The sequence below is a fragment of the Scophthalmus maximus genome, chromosome 6, assembly GCF_022379125.1.
Source record: "Scophthalmus maximus strain ysfricsl-2021 chromosome 6, ASM2237912v1, whole genome shotgun sequence".
In the NCBI taxonomy this organism is placed as follows: domain Eukaryota; kingdom Metazoa; phylum Chordata; class Actinopteri; order Pleuronectiformes; family Scophthalmidae; genus Scophthalmus; species Scophthalmus maximus.
The window spans coordinates 2,492,659-2,517,500 of record NC_061520.1 but is presented as its reverse complement, the minus strand read 5'-3'; the positions used below and the strand labels follow the sequence as shown (position 1 = coordinate 2,517,500).

The window sequence follows — 24,842 nt, the reverse complement described above, 5'->3', positions numbered from 1 at the left end:
TTTAACCACAACAACCGTAATTTGCTGCCCAACTTTTACAGAAGGAATCACGACGGAGTTGTTTTATTTGAGCCGGTGCTGTGGCTCCTGCCCCCCCCCCCCGAAGCTCCACAACACAAACACACAAACCTCTTGTTTTATTTATGGGGCAGAAAACCCCCGAATGTCAGAGGCTGTGGCCCCTCGGGGGACAGTGGCCCCTCGGGGGGGGGGGGGGGGGGGGGGGGGGGGGGCTCAAATAAAACAATAAAATGTGACGAGTGGTGAGATGCGACAAATTGTTGCAATGTAATTACGGTGGCTCTTTTGTCTGACAACCTCCAAACTTTTTTTTTTACCGACATGTTCATTCATTTAACCGGCTAATGTTCTACTCGAGTAGATTTATCACATTCGCAGTCGCCTGTAAAGCCCGTTTACTTTTTTTAGGTGCGAGAAAATACACTTGATTGATAAATTGATGTTCCCTCACCTTCATCACGAAGTGAGGGGGAATGTGAGCGAGAGGCGTAGTTATGATCCCAGCTGTAAATGAAGTCAGAGTTTTTTTGTTCTTTGTGCAGTTGGGAGTTGATTTCACGGTTGTCGGGCGCAGCTGCTCGTCCTGACCGACGAGGCCTGTTGGCTGCTCGTCTGCCCCCCGACCGGTCCGATCGGAAAAAACCCAGGAGCACTGTTTGGTCTCTGCTTTAGAGAAAACTCCTCACACTTAGTGGCTGTGACCAGAATTAAATTAGGTAGAGTTGGATTTTCTGCTCTCAGTTCATCTTGTGGGTTTGACTGAGTGAGCGCTTTGTGTCGTGAAACGGAAGAGAATATGGATTTAACCATATTGACCTTGTGACAAAGACGAACATGAACGCGATAGACGGAGCGATATTGTTTTGTCTCTGGCGCCGAAGTTCACACTAGACGTTTTGAAGACTTGAAGAAAAATCGGCATGTTTCACTTCTCGCGTGTCTTCTTCGTGACAACGCGTACGTTGGAGACCAGAGGGGCAGGGCGGCCGTGGTTCAGTAGGTAAGAGACGGTCGTCCACTAGCCCGGAGGTCCGCGGTTCGATCCCCCGGCATCCCCCAGTCCACATTCTGGACGTGTCCTTTGTCAAGCCACCTATGAATGGGTGAATGTGACTTGTCCTGTAAAAGTGTTTTGAGTGGTCAATAAGTCCAGAAAACAGCTACATGAACCATCAAGAGGTTGATTCCACTTGTCGGCTCTGTCGTCGTTTGTCCTTTTAGTCTTTCTATCGCGGTTTGAGAAACTTGTGACCTCGTATGACTTTTCTTGGAAGGAGGAAGCGTTTCGAGGAAAACGCGTCGAGTTTGACAAGTTTCAGTTGTTCTGCTGTTGTTTGTCCGTGGAGAACATCTCAGGTATTTTGGCCCCGAGGACGGAAGCAGAAGGTTTCTCCTCCGGGTTCATTGTTAGTTTCGTCATTAAATTAGCATTTTGCTAATCGTTTGCGCAATGACTTTTTTTCCTGAAATGTTATTTTTATGATTGTGTTACAGGTGGAGGGCAATGATGATAGCCGTCGTATGTGATCTAATGAAATTATTATTTGCAATTTTTATTAATTATAAAAAAATAATTAATTTTTATTAATTAATTCTCTACTGACTAAATTTGGGGGCGTTCGAATCCTCCACCCAAACGAAATCGACAAAAACATAAGCGTCTTGTCAGGGCGGGAAAAGTGCTGGAAAATATCCAGAGCAACATTTTTCTGGACATTCTCACAATGACAGCCCCTCCGCAAGAATATGTTCAGGAAAACGTCCGCGAAAAACTTCAGTGCAGGTTCTGAAAGCAGCTGTAACGTGTCGTAATACGTCCATGAATGTAACGGACGTCTGAAATTGAAATACGTCCGCCGGCCGGTTCGGCCAGTCCGCTCCACGCTGTTATCTGAAACCATACACGTCGGAGGCTTCTGTATTTTCTCTTAGAAGGGGTTGATGTGATGCGTCGCTGAACTGCATTATGGTTCCACTGCTCTGACAAGATTCCACGACACAGTTTATCAGTACTGGATGGAACGGCTCGTCTATTTGCACAGTGTGAAACCGGACCGGCGCTGCGAGTCTTGGTCCTTTTTGGGGAGGATCTTATTATCGATGGCAGGAGGATCAAAGTTTTGCGAGTTTGCAGGTTTTGTTCCGTTTCTTTAATCCTCCTGGGTTAAATGTGAACGCCTCAGTGCTGAGGAGGAACACGGAGACATCTCTGAAATGCAGTGTGGGTGGGGGGTTGGGTGGTGGGGGGTTGGAGGAGGAATGCTTCCAGAATCAGCAGCTAATCCCACTTTGTATCTCATTACTGCCGCTGCATTTCTTCCCTCTGTCTTTGTGCTCCAGGGACTCCCTGCGAGGCCGATGAGCCCCCCCGCTGCAGCGCCCAATGAATACAGTGTTCAAGTGGCCGCGGAGCCCGAGGGGTTCGTCGAGGGCCATTAGCCGGCGTGCTCGTCACAGGCGATCGACGCTTCGGGCCGCTCAGTGGAGGAATCCTACAAAACCCCTCACGTGTGTGCTGAGGGCTCTTCAGTCATTCACGCTGCAGAAGAAGTTACACACACACACACACACACACAAGCAGCAGCACGTGAAAAACAGGTTGGCTCAGCTCCACGCTACTGTAAAGTTTACTTCGAACAGTAACGTCACTACGCGGACGTTTTCGAGCCCCTAAAACTAAAAAACTTTAGAAACACCGTCGGCCCCATTATAGTTGTTTTTTTAAACGCTTAAACGTATCAGTGAGGATGTTGCCTTGGCGACCCGCACCGTGGCAACGTGTTCATCACCACTCATGACTTACACGAGATCCACCTGCAGTCTCGAGTATTAAAACCCATTGGCCGAGGGGTTAAGGAGAAAGGAATGATGCACACAGACAACAAGTTTCCTTGGGAAGCTTAAGTGAACTCATCGGCATCAGGAAGTGAAGTGTAATGTCATGTTCCTCGATAGTCTGAAGATGGGGGAACTGTCCAGTGAATGATTCACCTGCCGGTCAACATCACCTCATGTTTACACGTCTCGGTTAATTTTGTGTTTTTGCTGTTGTTCTTCTTAAAAGCCAGTGAGCATGACGCTGATCTTATTCTAAATAGGTGTTCGTTTTTTTTCTTTAGAAAGGCGCAAAGGGCGACTTCAGACATCAAGCGTCCTCGAGAATCGGTGACTTCTCTTTTATTTGATCTTTCTCTCTCTTTCTCTCACATGCATTCTTCATTTTTAACCACAAAGGAAACAAGTCAGATGTCACAGGGGGAATTTTTAAAAAAGGACTCTGCATTTGTTTTTTCCAGCCACGGCTCTGTGCACAGTGGGGGCCTCCCCTCCCTCCGCCTGCTCGTGTGAACCCAGTAACCTCGCTTCTGCGAAGAAGAGGCAGATAAAAGGTATTGGCCCGGATCAAAGTGCAAAATCACCTGCGAGCACGCTAGTTTTTTGCAGATGCTGGTCAGGATGCGTCACATCATCATCGCCGCGGCTCGATTGGATAACAAAGAGACAGCGAGAAGACAGTGTTTGTCGTATCCACGAGAGACAACGCACAACGTAGCGCCCCGACCCCCCTAACAGAACGAATGGTCCACATCAAACACCGTAAAAAAAAAAGGGTCAGTAAAAGGGTTTAAGGGTCATAAAGGGATTTCCAAAACCTCCCCGAGTTTGTTTCCATTCATTTCAGTAAGCGTATGAAAATGAACTCACGAGGACGTGAAACTTTCTACCACTGAGGTGCGTTCAGGTGCAGGAACGTAGTCATTAATTCAAAGATACAATACAGTATTGCTTTCGAGCTTAAAGGGGGAAGTCCACAAGTCCATGTCGTGCATGATCACTTTGTTTGTGCTGTGCAGCTGGAAGACGTTTCATGAAAAACGTATTCATCGGTTTGACCTGAGGACTACACGTTTGGGGGAAAGGAAACTATTCTGGAGTTAGGAAAGAATGTGAGTTGACCAGAGCTCTGCAGCTCACCTCCCATCGTGGGATTACAGTACAGTACTGTAGCTTCTGTTGGCACCACAAACCCAAATGTCCATACTACCAAACTGTTGGCCGAGTTAAGTTGCATTCTGGGTATTGTAGGCACCGGGTGGGGGGGGGGGGGGGGATTCACTCCACTAAAGTCGCTTTGCATGACTTATAATAAAAATTATTCTTATCAGCTTATATCTCCTGAACAGGCAAACTTTTTCATCATCATACTGCATAATTAAATAACATAACATGATTGATTTAAAATGGCAACTTCTCCAACCTGTCAAATTGTACGGTGGCCCTGAGAGCTCACAGCGCTGCAACTCAAGAAAACACGAGCAAATAGACAAAACACAAGCAAATGAGGAAAAACATCTTCATCAATTCGACAACGCATGCGCAGCATTTGGAAAACGCGCCGCGAACGGACCGCGACGAAACGAAAGTGTTTCCAGAGGACAGTTAGAAGCGATGCGCAGGCCTGGACACGCGTGCTGTTGCCGCGGATTTTGACTCACAGCGCTGTTAAAGGTTCTCTTTCTGTCAGTGGTGTTGTTTATGATTTATTTTAACATCCGCGACAACAACAAGCGTGTCCAGACGTGTGCGTCGCTTTTTAAGCGTCCTCTGGCAACACTTCCCTTTCGTTGCGGTCTATTTGCAGAGCTCATTCTAAATGCTCCGTGTTCCAGATGAATCTCCTATGGGGAAACATACTCCAGTAGAACGTTGCGGGATGAACGAGCTTTCGTGTGGTGAAATCTGCAAACAAGTCGGCGTCGGAAACATAACGTGCGGCAGCTTTTCGTCCCTCTGGGATTCGTTTTATACACTTCTTTCCTCCTCGTTATTTAAGAAAACGTTGGCCACGTTTAATATATGAACCTCTGAGCATCGTAACATTATATAAGCTACTGTGGGCTCCGAAAGTCTGGGAGAACTTGCTCAACATGACCTTCTTCTTTGGCGTTCTTCAGTCACGTTAGTCTCTTCCAGAGTCTCCGGCTCTCCTCTCCCCGGAGCCGGGCCCACGCCGGGCTTGAGTTGGCGTCAGTCTCTAAATCCTCCCCTTCCTACGCCCCATCATCGAAGGGCTTACTCAAGGGTTTACCTTGCATTGTCTCTTTACCTTTCTAATCATACGTGACCGCACAGTGTCAACACTGGGTTATTGCAGATGCGTCTAAAAAAAGAAGAGACATAGGTAGCATCTTATTCGACCGTGGTCAGTGGTTTTTCCTTTCTCACTTTCTCATTTCAAATTTTTAAAAAGGTGTTTACGCGATTCTCGGAATAGCTGCGGTAACCTAATCCGGTTGTTGTCGTCGGAGGAAACGCGAGCCAGGTCTTGGTCAGTGGTATGGAAGCAGACTCCGCAGAGTCTCCCGGTGGACGACGTGTGAGACGGGACAGTCGGCCACTTCTTTTGGCGTGCTAACGACGCGTCAATGAGAGCGCTTTCACGCGTTTGATGGATCGGAGGAGGGGCAGCGGAGCAGAAGGTGAGCGAGGGGGGGTTGGGGTTGTGGCTAAAATGAGAGCAAACAGGCGGCATAAACAAGGGTCTGCACAGCTATCGGGTGAAAACGTGATACACTCCGACGCCATGTGGAATTCAACCCCCCACGGTGCGTTTGGCTCCTGGTCTGCAGTCGGACTGCAGAAGCCGATGCTGGCAGCAAGTTACACTAATGTTCTCTGCATGAAACTTGTTTGACTACACACACATTCACACTTTCTTGGCTTCCCCACAGGCTCTGTAAACACACACACACACACACACACAAACACAGTGCCAGCTCAGGATCTCGTGTTTGTGACACAGCTTCGAAAACAATAGCCGCATTATTTTAACACAAGTCTCAAAGCCCGATGACGCGCCGACAGGAAGCGCAACGTCAAGAGTTGGCTGGCGGCCCTTTGGAAACGGGCGGGGGGGGGGGCTCCTGGCTGGTCACCATAAGCAAAGACTTCTGGGTAATGGGTTACAGATGACGGGGGAACCTAGTAAGGGCAGCCTGCCCGCGCAGGATTGTCCGCCAAGATAAGAACCGGTGGGATTTCCTCACGCGCTCTCGGTAGAATCAGTCACATTCAGGACAGATTTGGTCTCTATAGCTACAGAGACAGTTAGCTAGCTAGAGCCAGGTAGCTTTAGCTAGAGAGACAGGTAGCTATAGCTAGAGAGACAGGTAGCTAGAGAGACAGGTAGCTATAGCTAGAGAGACAGGTAGCTAGAGAGACATGTAGTTATAGCTAGAGAGATGGGTAGCTAGCTAAAGAGACAGGTAGCTATTGCTAGAGAGACAGGTAGCTAGAGAGACAGGTAGCTATAGCTAAAGAGACAGTAGCTATAGCTAGAGAGACAGGTTGCTATAGTTAGAGAGACAGGTAGCTATAGTTAGAGAGACAGGTAGCTATAGCTAGAGAGACAGGTATCTATAGCTAGAGAGACAGGTATCTATAGCTAGAGAGACAGGTAGCTAGCTAAAGAGACAGGTAGCTAGCTAAAGAGACAAGTAGCTAGCTAGAGAGACAGGTAGCTATAGCTAAAGAGACAGTAGCTATAGCTAGAGAGACAGGTTGCTATAGTTAGAGAGACAGGTAGCTATAGTTAGAGAGACAGGTAGTTATAGCTAGAGAGACAGGTATCTATAGCTAGAGAGACAGGTAGCTAGCTAAAGAGACAGGTAGCTAGCTAAAGAGACAAGTAGCTAGCTAGAGAGACAGGTAGCTATAGCTAAAGAGACAGTAGCTATAGCTAGAGAGACAGGTTGCTATAGTTAGAGAGACAGGTAGCTATAGTTAGAGAGACAGGTAGTTATAGCTAGAGAGACAGGTATCTATAGCTAGAGAGACAGGTAGCTAGCTAAAGAGACAGGTAGCTAGCTAAAGAGACAAGTAGCTAGCTAGAGAGACAGGTAGCTATAGCTAAAGAGACAGTAGCTATAGCTAGAGAGACAGGTTGCTATAGTTAGAGAGACAGGTAGCTATAGTTAGAGAGACAGGTAGTTATAGCTAGAGAGACAGGTATCTATAGCTAGAGAGACAGGTAGCTAGCTAAAGAGACAGGTAGCTAGCTAGAGAGACAGGTAGTTAGCTAAAGCGACAGGTAGCTAGCTAAAGAGACAAGTAGCTAGCTAGAGAGACAGGTAGCTATAGTTAGAGAGACAGGTAGCTAGCTAAAGAGACAAGTAGCTAGCTAAAGATACATCCATTGAAATTTCTCGGGTGCAGGAGGATTCTTACGGTTTGAGATGTTCGCCGTGTTTACTGCGCACCGACCACATCAGGCCTACAAGACAATCGTCATCCAACCTGAGAGAGCACGTGGAGGTTACGTACAGTAAAGTGTATGTGTTGAGAGGAAGAAGGAAAAAAGTACTTTGCACGCTTGAGTATTTTTAAAAGCAAGTACTTTCACTTTTATTGGAGCAACATTTTGACCAGGAGTTATCTGTACTTTAACTCAAGTAATGGATTTGTGTACTTTGTCCACCACTGTGTGTGTGTGTGTGTGTTTGTGTGTGTGTGTAGCACAGATATTATCAGGCCTCTCCCCGCATTCTTTCATAAAACAACAAACCCTAATCTGTCGCTCGCAGATGAAAAGGCTTTTATGGCATCTGAACCACTCTGTTAGCTGCTATCTCATATACACACACACACACGACTTGCCTCACCTTGACCTACATAGCTGTGCACGCACACACACACACACACACACACACACACTCCCACCACCATCTTGAAAGTTACGTAACACAACAGTTCACTGTTGAATTGTACACATGGAAGTTTACTGATTTACTTGATTCTTTTTCAAACTACATTAAAGAGAAAAATATATCTTTCCTGTCATGAGACTGACACACACACACACACTCACTCACTCTCGCGCCAGCCGCATACACCTGTACGGCACATGTGCACCTGCTCCACATGCTCAACTGGGACACATGGGCCCGAGCTCAGGTTGCACAATGCTCCTCCATCTCCCGCCGCACTCACACTTTGCCCTGAGAACACATTCTCATATCTCCACACCTGGGAGGGGCCCGCGGGGGGTGACAGGTGTGTGCGCCGCGCGGCGACTGTGGATTTCTCATGGTGCAGTTTTCATGAAATCATTTTTTATATACTCACCGCACAACAACATATGACGAGCAGCAGAGGAGGAGGAGGAGCGATGCTGCTTGGCACTCGACAGCGAGAGCGATAGTGGCAGTAACTTAATATGATAATCAAATGTAAATTTAGCGTTTCAAAATTGCACCACAAACTTTTTCATTGCCAAAAGCATAGCCAGACTGATACTCAAATGCGTATTAGTCTGGGGCCTCTCGGCCCATTTTTTGTTTTTCCAAGCCGCGGTTCCAACTGGATGCACACCAAAATTGGAAAGACCTACGACCAGTGAGAGCAACGAATCACGGGACGCCTGTTGAGCGACGTGAAGACAGAGGAGACGTCTGTGATGTCTGTGAGGATGATTCCACAATGTCTGTGAGCCAATGTCGTCGTTTTTCTGTGGGAGAAACGTGAAAACAATCGGGTACTTTTCGCCAAAAGCTCGTTCATCAGCGGCGGCCATCTTGTTTTTTTACAAAAAGGCGCTTCTCCCTTGCGTCACGGTATAAACCCCGCCCATTATCAGATAATCTGGTTGTGATTGGACCGGCAAGTTTTTGTTTTGCCGGGAGGGAAATCACTTCCCGATGGAGGTAGACTCCAGACTCAACACAGATGCTTCCACTTGTTCTGGAAGATCAGTTCCACTGCTGCAGATTCAAGTTGGGCACAAAACCACGACGAGGGGAAACAGGTGAGGTCACCAACACAAACCAGTTGGGAGGTTGTTGTTTTCTTTTTGCTCCACTTGACTCGCAAAATCTTAATAAGGTTGAAAGTGATTAAGATTGATTCACGCCAACGTCACACTACGCAACTTCTTTAGTCCCATTTCCCACTCGCAGACAAGTTTCGTCTTCCTTGCAAGTCGGAAGTCGATAATTACGCGTTGGTTCGTCCGATCCGATCCAAATGTGTTCCAGTGCATCTGCCCGCAGGAGACTCGTGTTTGGTTTGGCCTCTACACATCACAAGTACTGACGCTAACATGAGCGACCCAGCACCTTCTACGTCTCGGCTCATTCAACATCGCATGCGATAAACGGACACCGAGCTCGTTAGCTGCAATAAAATGTAGGACAACGCTTTTACGCCGCCACATTGCTGTGACGTCAATTCGACCGGCTCGGTCTGCGTGGATCTTGGGCCTAGCTTTCTGATTTGGAATCTGGATTTCGATGGCCGTTCCATTGCACTTTTTCCAAGTCGGATGTCGTTTTTTTGTCCCGCAGCATAAATGTCCAGACGAATGGCGACGACGACAGCCAATCAGAGCGCAGGTATGACAGTGTACTCGTAGATTGTGTAGTATGAACTCACGACTGCGAGACCCCCGACAATTAAGTCGAGTACTGTGAACTTGGCGTTAGAGCATTTTACAAAAATACGTTAGTTCTGTATTCGTTTTTAAACAGTTGGAATATCGATGGATCACATGGAGTCATCACAACTTCACTTCATTGTTTTGTTTGATTCGTAGATTAAAATGAATTATAATAAGCTCATGATGTTTTATGTATAAATGCTGCTATGACGCACTGTTTGTAATAAACCAGACAGAACGTTGAACTCCCATTCATTCTTTAATTACATCATTTAAAAAAAAGAAAAGTGCTGCTTGGTAAAGAACATGACATTTCTTTTAGAATCCTTAAAATTCAAAACAAACTAAGAAAAATAAAAGGCTAAAATAATTTATGATACAAACAAAACTATTTACATAAAACATTTTTTATTTTACAAAATCTGTACAATATTTAAACCACAAAAAAAAAAAACGCATTACAGGCCAGACTGCAGCCAGGTGGAGGTAGGTTTTATGATGCTAGGAACAAAAAACAAGAAAAATCACCCCCGCTGTCTCGTTAAAACCCAGAGAGCTTCTTCAGAAAGGCAGTTTAGTCACAAACAGAACGACAACAACAAAAAGTCTGGAAGAGAAAACCCAAGAAGCCGAGGCTTCCGTGTTGGAAGAAGTAAGGGAGGTTTTAACAAGACAGCGACATAAAGAAATAAAGAAAACGAGGAACATTTTCCTCTTTTCTCCTTATTCCTACCAACCTGTTCAAGTACACTCAGTCTGAAGGAGGAAGAACTCTTATTTTGTAATAACGGGATGCATCTTAAGACGTCCGACACACAAAACGGGCAAAGCGCTGTGCATCATCATTACAAAAGAAAAACAAAAAAACCCCAGCACATTAATTGATAACGTTGGCAATAATAGATAGAACGAGATTCAGCAATAAAAACGGCATTCCTTTAAATATCCAACCCCCATTATTGGCGTTTCAAACTTCAGATCCAGCCCAAAGTACAAGTTCAACAAAACACCTGATATTCAAACGGATACAACAACAGGTGAACCTGGAGAACACGTACGACCTCGGGCAGTTCAAACCTTCACAACCGAGCCAGACCGGCGGCACAAAATGGCCGCCAGGCGGAGGGAAACGTCCAAACTTCTTAAAAACAAGGGGAATGTTGATTACAAGTCAGTGGCCCCTCATTCATGTAACTTTTGTATTGGGACAAATTAATTCCACTGTATAAAAACAACAATTTGTTTGTATATTGTAGTATTTAGATTTCAAAAGGTCTGATAAACCAAAACAACGATTAAAGCGATTTCCACTGGATAATGATCATCTTTTAATTAAAAATAAAAATGTTGACAGTTCCTGTAAACGTCACAGTATCGCCGTTTGAACACTGGCTTCCTCCAGTCAGAACCGTTGGCCCGCAGACAATGGGAAGAACCAAATATTTCCCCCCTCCGAGGTTTTTCCTGTCCCCGACAACTTTGGCTAAATTTTTTTGCTACAACAGCGAAAAGCGGCGCGGGCTCAGTTCACCCTCTGGTCCAGTCTCCGCAAAAAACCTGAAGGATGTTCAATATGGCTACGATCGAGTTTTTAAAACATTTCATTTAATGACGAAACAAACTGATTTCCGTTGTCAGCATACACACATACGCTCACGCACGCTCACACACGCGCACATACACACACTGTAGTGAGTGAACTTGCTGGTGAACTGAACCCGATTGCCGAGCATTATTGTTACGAGTACAGTATCAAACCTGGTCAATACAGTATTGTCGTTAACACACAATAACCTGATAACAAGAGTGGTAGTTGGGCCCGAGGGTCCGCCTGAGGCCAGACACGGCTGAACGCACACTGAATTTAAATTAAAATGAAGAAGATTAGAACTGGAATTTAGCTGGAAACGAGAAAAAAAACAGCACCGCCGCCGCCGTCGACCAGAATCACTTCAAAAGCCGCCACACACAGTCAGAGCGGAGGGATCACTGGTTAGTATGGCTATAAGACATCCTGAAAACAATATTCAAGTTTCGTTGCGACTGCTGAGCTGCAGTGACGCCGGCTTCCTTCCGTTAATCTGACCCGACGGGCGCGTCCCGCCTCTCGTGTCATCACGGCGTGTAAAGATAAAAAAAACTCCTCCAAATGGGAACGACATCAGGAAACAAACGATTTACAAAGGGATGTGTTGTACTTTATACTTTTTTTTCAGTGTGCGTCCAGCCAAACTATATAAAAAAAACAACTTTAAAATATATATATTTTTTGCTTTGTCCTTGAAAAAAACAATCGTCCTACGTTCTACAACAGTCAGCAGTCAAGGCATGAGAATGATCAGCTCTGAGGCAATGAGTGTGTTGTGTCCGTCCTCGGCAACGGCGGCGGGTCGACTCGCTCCGGACCCCCTCGTTACCGTAAAGTATTTTGAAATGTCCAACTTTGTGCGCTTCTTTTTTTTTCAGCATGACACGCCGTCCGTTATCGCCGCCCCATCCCTCTGTCTTTGTACAAAGTCTCTCCCTCCTCCTCCTCCCGATCACACAATGTCTATACATGGCTAAAAATGCAGCCCGTAGTCCCCCCCCCCCCCCCTCCCTCCCCGGGTCCATTAGCTGTGGAGCTTTTCCAGCCGGGCTTTCAGCTCTTCCTGTTTGGCTCGGAGTCTCTCCCGCTTGCTCTGCAGCCGGTGGCCCTCGTCCTCAAGGTTGTAAATACAGTCTCTGGCCTTCTTAAGGATCACCACCTTGGACGCCTTGTCGTTGTGCGACAGCTCCGGCACGTTGTCGCGGAGGCGCATGAAGCAGTTCTTCAGCTCGTTGCGCCGCTGCCGCTCCATCACGTTGTGGGTGCGCCGCCTCTCCTCCTCGTCCTCCGTCTCCGCCGGGTTCCGGGACGAGTTGTGGTGGTGGTGGTTGTTGTTGTGGTGGTACCGCGACAAGGACGACAGCGACGAGGCGGAGGAGCTGCGGGACGAGTGGTAACGCTCGCTCCCTCGCGAGCGCTTATTGGACGAGGGCGGCGGCGAGGCGGGGCAGGGCGCCGCGTAGTTGTGCTGCAGGTGGATCTCCATGTTGTGGCGCTTGAGAGCCCGCTGCTCCTCCTCGAGCCGCTGCTGGCGGACGGACGGCGAAGGGCTGGAGGTGCAGCGGACGACCGTCACCACGTCGATCTCCTCTTCTGTCGGGGGGAGAAGAGGGAAAAGGGGGTTAGGTGGGTTTTCTGGCACCTTGTGGAAATAGCGACGGCGTGACGACATTCCGGACGCCGAGACCAAAACAAGAGTGTAGACACTGTACGCGCACACACACACACACACACACACACACACACACGCACACGCACACGCACACGCACACGCACACGCACACGCACACGCACACGCACACGCACACACGCACACACGCACACCTCTCTACTGTAAACAGCCATAAACGTGCACAAGGCTTTGTAATGAGGCGACTGGCGATTACAGCAAAAGTGTCACGTCTAAACACTGGTTATTACAATTTGTGTGTTTCAAAAGTGTTTCTCAGTGAAATCTGAGCATGAAAACATTCATTTCACTGACTGATATGAATTAGTAGAAGAAATAAGAAATCAGTTTTAACAATGAGTCATAAAGAGTCATGCCAGTTTGCCACTTCCTCTTGATTTACAGCCAGGGGGAAGCCGCGGGGCTCGAGTCGTCGGTGAAATGACTCATGAGGAGAGTTAATGGATGAAGCCGCAACTGTTACCCGCCGCAACTGTTAACGCTGCGCATGAGTCACCGGTGCACACGCCCCTCGCCGTCAATCATCTCCTCTCTAAAGAACCGCTCATCTACACCTGTCAGTCAGTCGGGCGGTCGGGTGACAGGACCGAACGCTGCCCAGCGCTGCTCGAGTCACAAAGGGCAGTTTGCGCGTGGGCGGCCGCGGCGCACCAGATAAGACGGGTGCAAAGAACAAAACTTGTGGCTCAGTGCCACTAAACATTAACTGTGATTTATCAATGGAACGCAAAGTGAAGCCGCCCAAGGGGGGGGGGGGTCGAGGTCTGTTTAGACTGATAAGATGCACAGCAACGGGGGAAGGAGATTAAAGACTGGTCTAACAACCACCGACACTAAAACACTAAATGTAAAAACTTGTGAAACACCATTCAGAAAATCCGATCGCAGATTGCATCACGGACTTTAAAAAAATAAAAGAGATAAAAACTCACCAGAGTCGCTGGACGAATAGTTGGAGAGCTCGCCGCCGGTCGAGCCGTAGTCCGACGTGGCCTCGTTGCAGGGCTCCTGCGCATCCATCAGGTTCTGGCAGTCCAGCGTGGAGCCGGCGATCTCCTCGAAGATGCTGGTGTCGATGTCGGACAGCAGCGGGCTGGAGCCCAGCACGGAGGCGGCCAGCTTCTCCTCCAGGCACTTGTCCGAGGCCAGGCACTGCCACAGGCAGTCCTCGTCGGCCTCCTCCAGCGGCGAGCAGGGCTGGCTGCCGGGCTCGCCCGGCTTCCCCACGGCGCTGGCGGCGTGGAAGAAGTCGCTGTTCCAGTTGAGCTGCATGTCTTGGTCCTCCAGCAGGATGTCCGACACGTAGCTCAGCTGGTCCTCCTTGGACAGGGGCTTGCTGCCGGCCAGCCCGGCCTTGGTGGGGGGGGACTGGGGCGGCGTCGGCAGCGACTGCAGGTCCTTCACCAGACTCTGGAAGAACTCGTCGTCGAAGAGCGGCGGCTCCGAGTAGAGCCAGTCCTGCGACTGGGCGAAGCTTTGCAACATGTTTGCTTGCGGAATCTGGGAGAATTGATAATGGGAAAAAAAATACGATCAGAGAGGTGGTCAAGAGCTGATGGCGCTTAAATCCAGAGAGGCGGAGTCCGGTGGCGGCCAAATCACAACATCAGCAGCAGCACCACGTGTAGTAGTGAAAGTGTAAACCAGTTCCTTCAGACTGAGCCCTGCAGGCAGTGTGCCACCGTTTTAAGTGTGTTTACATCACCGTGGCCCCGCCCCCAGGCTCCCCAGGAGGCTCTTATATCAACCCCCCTGCAACCCCTGCAACCCCTGCCCCATGACATCATAGGAACAGCTGGGAGAGACTGGGGCAAAAATTATTTCCACAATTTACATGCCCCCCCCCCCTTCGTAAAAAGTAAAAAGAAAGACACCCACACACACAGGGGGGGGAAGCCCCGGCTGCCCACTCACATGGAACACACACACACACACACTTCGCAGACAAGGATGAGGTGAAACCTCTGCTTCACACACACACACACACACACACACACACACACACACACACACACACACACACACACACACAGAAAAGCCACAGTGACCTGTTCACCGCGGGACAACAGCGCTTCTATTCCAACCCGATCGACCAATAAACTTTATTTGAAATGTTGTGGTTGTTGTTTTTTTTTTTTGGATGTTTTTGAATTTTTTTCGCAAAATGACACAAAAATTTATTTCTGGTCGAATAAATACACGTGGGTAAGACGAGGCTAATGAGGAGGAGGAAGAGGAAGAGGGATAAATCCTACAATATTCCTATGGGGTCCTATGGTATGTGCATGTGCAGGAGGCTGCGCTGGAGGACAAAGCAGCCGTGTGTGTGTGTGTGTGTGTGTGTGTGAGTGTGTGTGTGTGTGTGTGTGAGTGTGTGTGAGTGTGAGTGTGAGTGTGTGTGTGTGTGTGTGCGCTGCAGACAGACTCTAGAGGTCCCGTCTGCCCTCTACCATCACTGCCTGGGTAACCCGAGCCAAAAAAAACATTTTTTTTTTTTTTTTAAATACACACAACCACCAATCAGACGAGCCAGTTAAAAAAAAATAAATATATATATATATTATATATATATATATTTATACATATATATTTACAAGTCATTAACGGTGACACACTCAACTCCCCACCAACAGTTCGCCGACTGTTCCAGTGCGGATCGACGCGAGTCTTCGACTGAAACGCGAAATTCCCGACGAGGTCTTGAACGCAGCGCAGCGCAGCGCAGCCGGGTCGCGGCGCGGCGCCTCGGCACCAGACTCCGTCCACAACTCGCGTCCAATCGGACTCAGGTGTGACGAAAAGACACTTCACAAACCGACGAAATCTGGAAGAAATCCCCCACACCGCGCCACACTCCGCTGCAAACGATTCGGCTTCGTTTATTTCTGCCGTCAAGTCGCCTCGGCACCAGATTCCGTTCACAACTCGCGTTCAATCGAATTGAAATGTGAAAAAAGACACTTCACAACCCGACGAAATCGGGAAAAAACACCGCGGCGCCACTTCTCTGCTGCACTTCAACGATTCGGCGTGAAAATTAATTTAAATGTAAAGCTCAAAGTCAATGCTCCGGAGACGTTAAAAAAAACTCGCTCTGCAAGAAGTGAGGTCATTTAAAAAAAAAAAAGCCGCATGGGTCGAGTCGACGCCGGGTCCCCACGTGAAACCGGCACTCCGCCTTTTAATCACAACCACGTCCCAGCGCCGCGAACGCACCACCGCAAAGACATGCAGGCACACGATCTAAACCCCAATGAGGTGAATAATAATCACGATAGTCATAATAATCATAATAACAATAACTTATAAGCCAACACGCAAGCAGAATGGGATCGTCACGCAGCCGCCTTACCTTCAACTGTCCTTTAACTGCGGAGCGATTCACAAGTGAAGAAAAGGGAAACAGGGCGTCCGGGGCAGGAAAAAGAATCCCAATAAAAGTCCACAACCGGGGCGAAGACGAGCTAGAAGAACGTGCTCGAGGGACAACGTCTGCGTCTGAGAGTGAAGTTGCAGCAGGGAAGCATCGTGCGTGTGCGTGTGCGCGCGTGCGTGTGACAGTCTCCTCCGCCGCCGCCTCGCTCAGACAGAGTGGGTGTGGCCGTCGGCTGCGCACGGCTGTTATACGAGCGACGAGACTCGGCCCGCGGTGTCCCTCCGCCACGGGGGGCGAGACGGGGAGAAAACCGCGCCAAAATGCCAAAACCGGCAACCGGTGGTCGGCGGCGACCGCGACCGGCGCCGGTGTCGCCGCCGTCGCTCGCCGTGACGACCGAGTCCGCGCGGGAAAACCGGCGGCGACCGCGACAACGGGCAAGTCCGCGGTGAGAGCCGGGCCCTATGTTTTCACCCTCCCTTCGTCCTTGTCGGCGGAGGGATACCGTGTGCAAGACGAGGGGATTCCAGGAAAATGGTGGCGGGTAAAAAAAAAAAAAAAGTTGGGACAAGAAACACACGTGGACCGCGAGGAGAAGCCGGGTGTCTTACTGCCTGTCTGTCGGCCAAACGAGCGTAGACGGTTTCACAACTCTTCACTTCCACATTTTAAACTGTTTGTAATTCTTTAAAAAAAAAAAAAAATAATAATAATAATAATCATGTCAACGATGCGTTTAGGGACAATAATGCATGTACGATTCATAGCGGAGAAAGGAAAACTTTCTGAGTCATTACTGGGGAATGTATGCTACAGTACAGGCACAGCATTTAGGTGTTTTTGCGGCATGAGGCAGAGACCTTTTACAGTTTGTACCCCCCCCCCCCCCCCCGCAGTGATGTGACAGAGACTGTTGGAGGAATTCTCTCAGAGCCACGTTGTCCTCCAGCTCAAACTCTTGCAGGACTGTTTCACCATCCATCCATCCCCAACTCCTCCCCCTCTCCCCACTACTACTACTACTACTACCACCACTGTACTGTTACTACTACTACCACCACTGTACTGTTACTACTACTACTACCACCACTGTACTGTTACTACTACTACCACCACCACTGTACTGTTACTACTACTACTACCACCACTGTACTGTTACTACTACTACTACTACCACCACCACTGTACTGTTACTACTACCACCACCACTGTACTGTTACTACTACTACTACTACTACTACTACCACCACTGTACTGTTACTACTACTACTACTACTACCACCACTGTACTGTTACTACTACTACTACCACCACTGTACTGTTACTACTACTACTACCACCACCACTGTACTGTTACTACTACCACCACCACTGTACTGTTACTACTACTACTACTACTACCACCACCACTGTACTGTTACTACTACTACTACCGCTGTACTGTTACTACTACTGCCACCACTGTACTGTTACTAATACTACTACCACCTAAAATTCTCATCCTCACACTTTTGCACATTCAGCTCCTGCACAAGTGCATTCCCACACTTGTAGAACAGACCTTTATTGTCATTGTATTAATAGAACAGAATAGAAAACTGTATTCATCCCGCTCGGGGAAATTCACTTGTCACAGCAGCACAGTATCACCAGAGAGAACCAAATAGAACGAAACAGTTTAGCAGCTCACAAGATTGACAATATAAATAGCAAAATATGAAATATCTTTATAAATAAACACTATATATGACAGTAAGTGGATGGGTGGGGGGGGGGGGGGGTTATCGCACTGTCTTAGAGAGGGAGGGGAGGAGGGTTTACAAAAGTTTATTAACAGTTGTACTTCCTCCTGTTACCTGTGCATAACATTCTTTTAAACGTTATCTTTTGAAATTTTGCAATGATGAAATCAGTATTTTATTTTTTTAAATGTTTGTATTTTTACAGTTTACATTTTGTCCCCTGCACTCAACATGCGCTGGGTTTTTGCGTAGGAACAATAACAATAATATATCATATTTTTAATTGGCATGTAATATAGAAATGCGACATCAAGTAATTGTATGAATAATGAAGTAAATGCAGGTAAAAAAAAAAATCTTCACTGGGATAAATGAACCCAGGACCACTCAAATACCGCAGTCCCACCCACCCACACACACACACACCCACACACACACACACACACACACACACTCCGCCCCATAGTGGCTGAAGCTCTGGTGCGCCGCACGTTACATAACGGACGAGGATATGCCGGTACACGTGCGGGGGGACGGCGGCCAATGGGAACGCGAGTCACCGCCCCCCCACCCCGGACAGGGCTCACGTGAGTTCTCAACAAGCTCCCAAGGATCTCGTAACGGGAGGAGCTCACAAGTCTTTACTCACACACTCTCACACACACACACACACACACACACACACTTATATCAGGCTCTTTAAATACCCCACGCGCGCCCATATTGCATATGATATTTAACACGAGGTGGTTGGTTGGTCATCTGATCGTTAACAAATGTATATATATACATACTGGATAGGCTGCATTAAATATGACTAATTTCCATTTATTTTTGCAATAATAAAAATAATAATAATCAATGCTTATATCTATTTTAAAGTGGTGCAAATATGCATGAAGTCTGGTCCACACACAACACAAGGCTGGTACGTTAAGCCCCATTGCAACACCCTGTCATATATAAATAACATAATATAAATAAACAGGTCTTTTTTGGGGGTTATTATTATGGATGCATGCATTTTGTGCACTGTTAGGAATAACCACAGCCTTTGTTCTGGGAGTGGTGCGTCACCCGACCCCCAGTATTGCAGAGCGCAAAAAATAAATAAATGTGTAAATGGACATAAAACCCTCCAGCATAATAATCCCACTGTACCTGGCATAAAATCTGAAATGAATAAATCAGTATATAAACGTGCTTCTCCACATTGGCAGTTCTGGGTTGGATTTGGTGTCTGAAGCAGCTGATGTCGGGCGGATCACACCCCAGCAGAGCTGAACAGAACATTTAGTTACAGCGGCAGAGAGACACAGACAAAGAAGAGGGAAGGAGGGAGGGAAGGAGGGAGAGAAGGAGGGAGGGAAGGAGGGAAGAAGTGGGTTAATGTGCCACCTACAGGCCGACTGGCAGACTGACAGACTGGCCTGCTTTCTGATCTGAATACTAAAAGCCTGCTGGCTGGACGCCTGGTGACTCACTGGTTTAATTTCTGACTAACTGATCTTGTAATGACTCCAGCATGTAATGTTGTTCGTTTTAATTTTCCTGGGACGTCCCCCGGTCTTCTAGACGAGCTAAAAAAAATTGAGTTGCAGTTCTTAGTAGGATCCCCTTCGATCCTCACATGGAATCTCGACTAATCGACTCATCGATTTGTAATCGATGAGTCACCAACTGTTTTGATAATGGAGTAATCGGTTCAAGTAGTTTTATGAAGAAAAAAAATCCAAAATTCTCTGATTTCAGCTTCTTACATGTGAATGTGTTCTGGTTTCTTTGCTCCTCTGTGACAGTGAACTCAATATCTTCGGTGTGTGGACGAAACCAAACATCAGCTTGGAGGTTTTGGGGGAAACACGATCAACATCTTATGCACCAAACGACTAATAGAGAAAATAATCGACAGATTAAAATCGATTATGGAAACAATAATTAGTTGCAGCCCTAAACAAATGTTCTCATTAAGTCAACTTTCAGGAAAAAATTAAAAATGTGAACGGCAAACAGTCGTTTATCGGTGTATTAGGCGAAAGGAAATGGGAAACCGAAGAATAGAATAAAGACAATTATCTCAACTGGTACAGTTGTTAAAGGGCGAGCTCGCACGCTTTGACATGACCTTCGTGGAAGCTGGTTACAAACAGGGTTATGGAGGAAATGAATCTGAACACACACTTTACTAACTCGCAACGAATTAAAAGACAATGAAGTGTAACAACTGGTTGTTTTCAACGAGGCTCATTTGAAATTCTCTCGACGGCAGTTTCGGACCAAATGAGGCAGAAACAACCGTTTGTGCAAACTAGTGCGCGACATTAATCTCAGGGTTAGGGAATATTCGAGCAGTGTTACAGCAGCTATCTGCATTCGGAATAATGGGCTTGCCCTGCAAAAATGCTCTGTTTCTGGTGAATCTTTTTTGAGCCCTGGACAGCGGTTTGCCTCCGGTAACCCGAATGCCGGACGGTCCGATTGGTTCAAATGTCAGCCGGAATCAGTCGTCGTCTCTCGATTTACAATAACGAAGGATGATAATCTTCACGGATATCACTGGTTTCTCTGATTAATTGTCAAACTGCACATCCCGACTGACTCACTTCCTTGAGGAAATGGTCGATGGTCGTTGCAGCTGTGGCGTCTTTAAGTATTTTCTAAAAACTGAATGGCAACATGTCTGACCATTGAGGCTAAAGGTTAATCAGGCTGACTGAGTGACCGACAAACCGACTGACTGGCCCAGTGAACTCGCTGGCGTAATAAAGCTATCGGAACACACACACACACACACACACACACACACACACACACACACACACAGACACACACACACACACAGACAAAACCACAGGGGTGAGAGACGGCAAGTGTGTGTGTGTTCGCTGTGATCTCCTCCTTATTAGGACTCTTCATCCCGCAGTGCGCCTCCGAGCAGACAGACTGACTGCAGCCTCTTTAATTAGAAAGCAGTACATACTGAAGAAGCCCACTCACACACACACACACACACACACACACACACACACACACACACACACACACACACACACACAGCACTGAGGAGGATGGTTCTTAAACTCTGGTCTGAGGGCTGCTTCTGGGTTCATACGATCCCAAAAAGTCAGCAGAAAACAAAATGCGAATTAAGTGCGTTTCCATCAACTGCTTTGGAGCAAATAAACCAGACCAGTTTAAGCCAGATGATGGCGGCGCAGGCTACGCAGGCCAACCGTGACATGGCTGTAACAGGACAGGAGAAGAAGCAAACGGAAAACAAAACAGTTGCATTGGCAACATACCCATGCGACATGCGGTATGTTTGGCAACGGAGAGAGGGAAATGGAGAGGTGGAAATGGAGAGGTGGAAATGGAGAGGTCTGCAGGAGCTACTTTCAACTGAGCAACTTATCATAGCACAATACGGCCGCCACCAAAAACTTTCCATCTCGCATTTTGCACATCGACTCTTTTTCGCAAAAGGCAAAAACCACCTCAAGTGAGCGTATAAACTTTTTTGCGAATATTATTTTATTTATTTGCCATCAATTTTTTCCAATGCGATACATTAAATGTGAATAAAATACAGTAGGTTGATTGAAACATAGCGAGTGTCTGCTATAATTCAAAGTACAAGGAAAAAGTGAGATTCTGAGAGGATTCACTACCTGCTGCATGCGACGAGATCCAAGGTGTGCGCCTTTGATCACAGGAGTGTGTGCTCCAGATCACAGGAGTGTGTGCCCCAGATCACAGGAGTGTGTGCCCCAGATCACAGGAGTGTGTGCCCCAGATCACAGGAGTGTGTGCCCCAGATCACAGGAGTGTGTGCCCCAGATCACAGGAGTGTGTGCCCCAGATCACAGGAGTGTGTGCCCCAGATCCCAGGAGTGTGTGCTCCAGATCACAGGAGTGTGTGCCCCAGATCACAGGAGTGTGTGCCCCAGATCACAGGAGTGTGTGCCCCAGATCCCAGGAGTGTGTGCCCCAGATCCCAGGAGTGTGTGCTCCAGATCACAGGAGTGTGTGCCCCAGATCACAGGAGTGTGTGCTCCAGATCACAGGAGTGTGCGCGCCAGATCACAGGAGTGTGTGTGGCCTTGATCTTTGCATCGACGGGGATTGTGAATTAGGACACATGACAGTTAATACAACATAAACAACACTATTCTAGCAATTAAAACTGTACACAACTGTAACTAGCAGAATACTGCAACACAACTCAGAAATACTGTTACAGGCCAGCAGACTGAATCACATAATTTAAATAGATAGAAAACAACTCTCACAAATACACTGTCAAATAGAAACACAGAGAACAGTGTGTAGGAGGCATGGAATTTTTTTAACAGTTGCCGCTTCGCCAGATCTGCATGGCTGTGATCTTTGTATCAACGGATCGGGATTGTGGGATAGATGTCAACTGACAACAAAAATTGGAATGAACATTGAAACCGTGCAACACATGAGTTACTGAAAAAAAAATTAAGATAAATGCTCGGTCGAGAGTAACCTGGTACTTCCATTGACAGAATTGTTCAGCTTTGACATGAGACAGTATAAGAAAATGGGCAACAAAAGGCACATTTTTAATTATAATTTATTTATATATATATATATATCCATTCTGTCTTGGTAAGTCTACCGTTGTGACTATTTTGAAAATGTCCAAGTAATGGGACAGTTGGGTCCGAATTTGTTTTTTGTTTCTGAGCCAGTTGTAACAAATCACATGATAGTTATGTTTAACATGAAGCAATATAGCCCAACAGCTTAAAGAAGGAGAAACATCGGCTACAATGCCAATATCAACCATTTTCACCCTTCAAACACAGAGCAACTAAATCAGCAAAATGGCATAAAACACAGAAACTGTACATGTGACATTTCATGCTAACACCACAAGAGATCATATCACTCCACGATCAACCGTCATTGCGAACGAGCAGCCGAAGAGCAGCAGAAGAAAAAAAGCAAATGTCATGAATGTCTTACCTTTGATTTTCCGTCATGAAGAAAACTTGAGCTTTGATCTCGCAAATCCTCTTCTGCTAAGTGGAACTAAGGCTGTTCGTAGCACTGAGCTACATCAAAGCCCACGCCTCCTTATATACGGCCTGATGTACGGCCTCGACCAATCAGAATCTCTCCCTCGTAGTTAGCGAATGGTGTTGTAGACAGGGATTTGGAGGCGGTCTGTTGATTCTATTGGCTCCGACTCTCTGGCTCTCGATAGGCCTGTCAATCATTCAGAGTGACCACTGGGCTGAGGCTTTAGCATCTATGTAACGATGTGTCGCTGCAAGCTGTGACGGCATTACACCGCACTACAAAGATGTTTTTAGAGACAGATGAGCACCGGTCTTTGTTTTAAGCTGTTACCAGATGTAATTCACACTTCTAAGTGAAATTGAATGGGTTTTGCAGTGATAAAACTCACATGGAACAGCTGTGACCATGTCCCGATATTAAAGCATCTAACTTTGCTCTGCTTCACTTTATGGGCATGAAATTTGGTACAAATAATGTTCAGACGTTCTATGGATTTCAAGAGAAATGGGTTTCACCTGCATTACTAAAGAGGCGATATACACTCTGAATTTTCTTTTTTTCCAAGCGGACATGAAATCTTTCATTTATGTTGTGTTCCATCGTCGTTTACTCTGGCCCGGTAACATTTATACTGATTTAGTTTTTAAACCTCAAGTGTTACCTTTATATAGATACCAAGATTATAGACCTCATATAGACCTTGTAGTTGCAGATATATACTCATACTTTCAGTTTGGGGCATGTCATGTGTCAAGCAGGGACCTGCAATAAAGGGCCTCTAGCTTAATGTGTGTCAGGACCTCCTCTTGGAATATGAATCCTCATCGGAATGCACCTGAAGGCCCAGATGTACATTTTCTACAGAAGAAAAAAAAATTCTTTCAGGGTTAAAGTTGATAGAGAGATCAGTGATTTGATAATATGGAAATATAAGAAAAGAAACAGGAATCAGCTGAGCAACTTTGTCAGAGTCATGTAAGTTTTGCCGCCATTTTTTGCAGAAAAGTCACAAGTCAACGTCGTCCCTTCATTCCTCCGTAATTACAGCGTTCACAGAATCTGACCAAACTGTAATGACACACACGGCGTTCAGTCTTCCTCTTCTAAATGTTAGTGCTGTCACATTATAGGGGAGAGAAAATATAAATGTGTCCTGAGAAAAATCATCATCCACCCACACAGACGAGCAGCGATGCGTTTTTTAACGTTTGCTGTTTTTTGCCTTCTAATAAACGGAAGACGACCACGACCACGACATGGGCTGTTACCATCGTGGCTGGGGGAAAGAGTGCCACCCAAAATCGCAGTGTTGACTAAAAAAAGTCCTGAGCAACTGTCACAAGCCCAGAGAGACCACACACACAAACACACACACACACACACACACACACACACACACACACACACACGAGCAGGAGCTTTAAATAGAAGAAAAATGAAATGGAACAGAAATGAAAGTGAAGAAGGGGATTTGTGGCACGTCGGTACAGACGTTCTAAAGCTCAGCAGCCCATTGGTCACTCTGAATGATTGACAGGCCTATCGAGACCCAGAGGGTCAGAGCCAATAGAATCGATGGACCGCCTCCAAACCCCTGTCTACAACACCATTCGCTAACTACGAGGGAGAACCAGACCAGAGACACAGGTTTATTTAACGCTGCAGGTGGAGCCGATTCTCCCCGACGACCTTCTGTGGCTGCAGGCCGACGGTCGCCGGGGAGAATCGGCTCCACCTGACGGAGGAAGGAACATTTTGATTCCAACAGTTTGTCTGATGCATATGTCTCATTGTTCGTGTATTTCAAATGCCGGCAATAGCAGCCACTTCTATCGCACTGGTTAATAAGTTAAACTTTGATTAAAGTTCATCAAAATAAACGAATAAATAATCACATTGTGTACCAGCGGCCACACATGCAGACTTCACCAGAGTGCAAC

The 24,842-nt window shown here is 46.9% G+C and overlaps 2 protein-coding genes across 5 annotated transcripts in view; one reads left to right on the top strand and one right to left on the bottom strand.

Annotated features, from left to right (window-relative positions):
- The window catches only part of LOC118308749 (NACHT, LRR and PYD domains-containing protein 12-like), a 988,189-nt gene that overhangs the window by 631,817 nt on the left and 331,530 nt on the right, over window positions 1–24,842 (top strand). The gene's annotated exons all lie outside the window — the stretch shown is intronic.
- On the bottom strand, window positions 9,695–23,002 carry mych (myelocytomatosis oncogene homolog). Of its 3 annotated transcripts, none has more exons than XM_035630169.2 (3): window positions 22,846–23,002; window positions 13,665–14,232; window positions 9,695–12,635 (listed from the first exon to the last, which is right to left on the bottom strand). In XM_035630169.2, exons 2-3 carry the CDS (start codon window positions 14,215–14,217, stop codon window positions 12,067–12,069), a joined length of 1,122 nt encoding a protein of 373 aa, XP_035486062.1. In that variant the 5' UTR covers window positions 14,218–14,232; window positions 22,846–23,002; the 3' UTR covers window positions 9,695–12,066. The 3 variants fall into 3 exon arrangements, with proteins under 3 accessions (XP_035486062.1, XP_035486059.1, XP_035486061.1); XM_035630166.2 differs by lacking the exon at window positions 22,846–23,002 and adding an exon at window positions 21,519–21,672; XM_035630168.2 differs by lacking the exon at window positions 22,846–23,002 and adding an exon at window positions 16,085–16,568.

Excerpts from the sequence above, each read along its gene's own strand:
- mych (XM_035630166.2), bottom strand. Across the intron at positions 12,636-13,664 it reads CTATTCGTCCAGCGACTCTG|AAGAGGAGATCGACGTGGTG; the intron begins GTGAGTTTTTAT and ends TCCCCCCGACAG.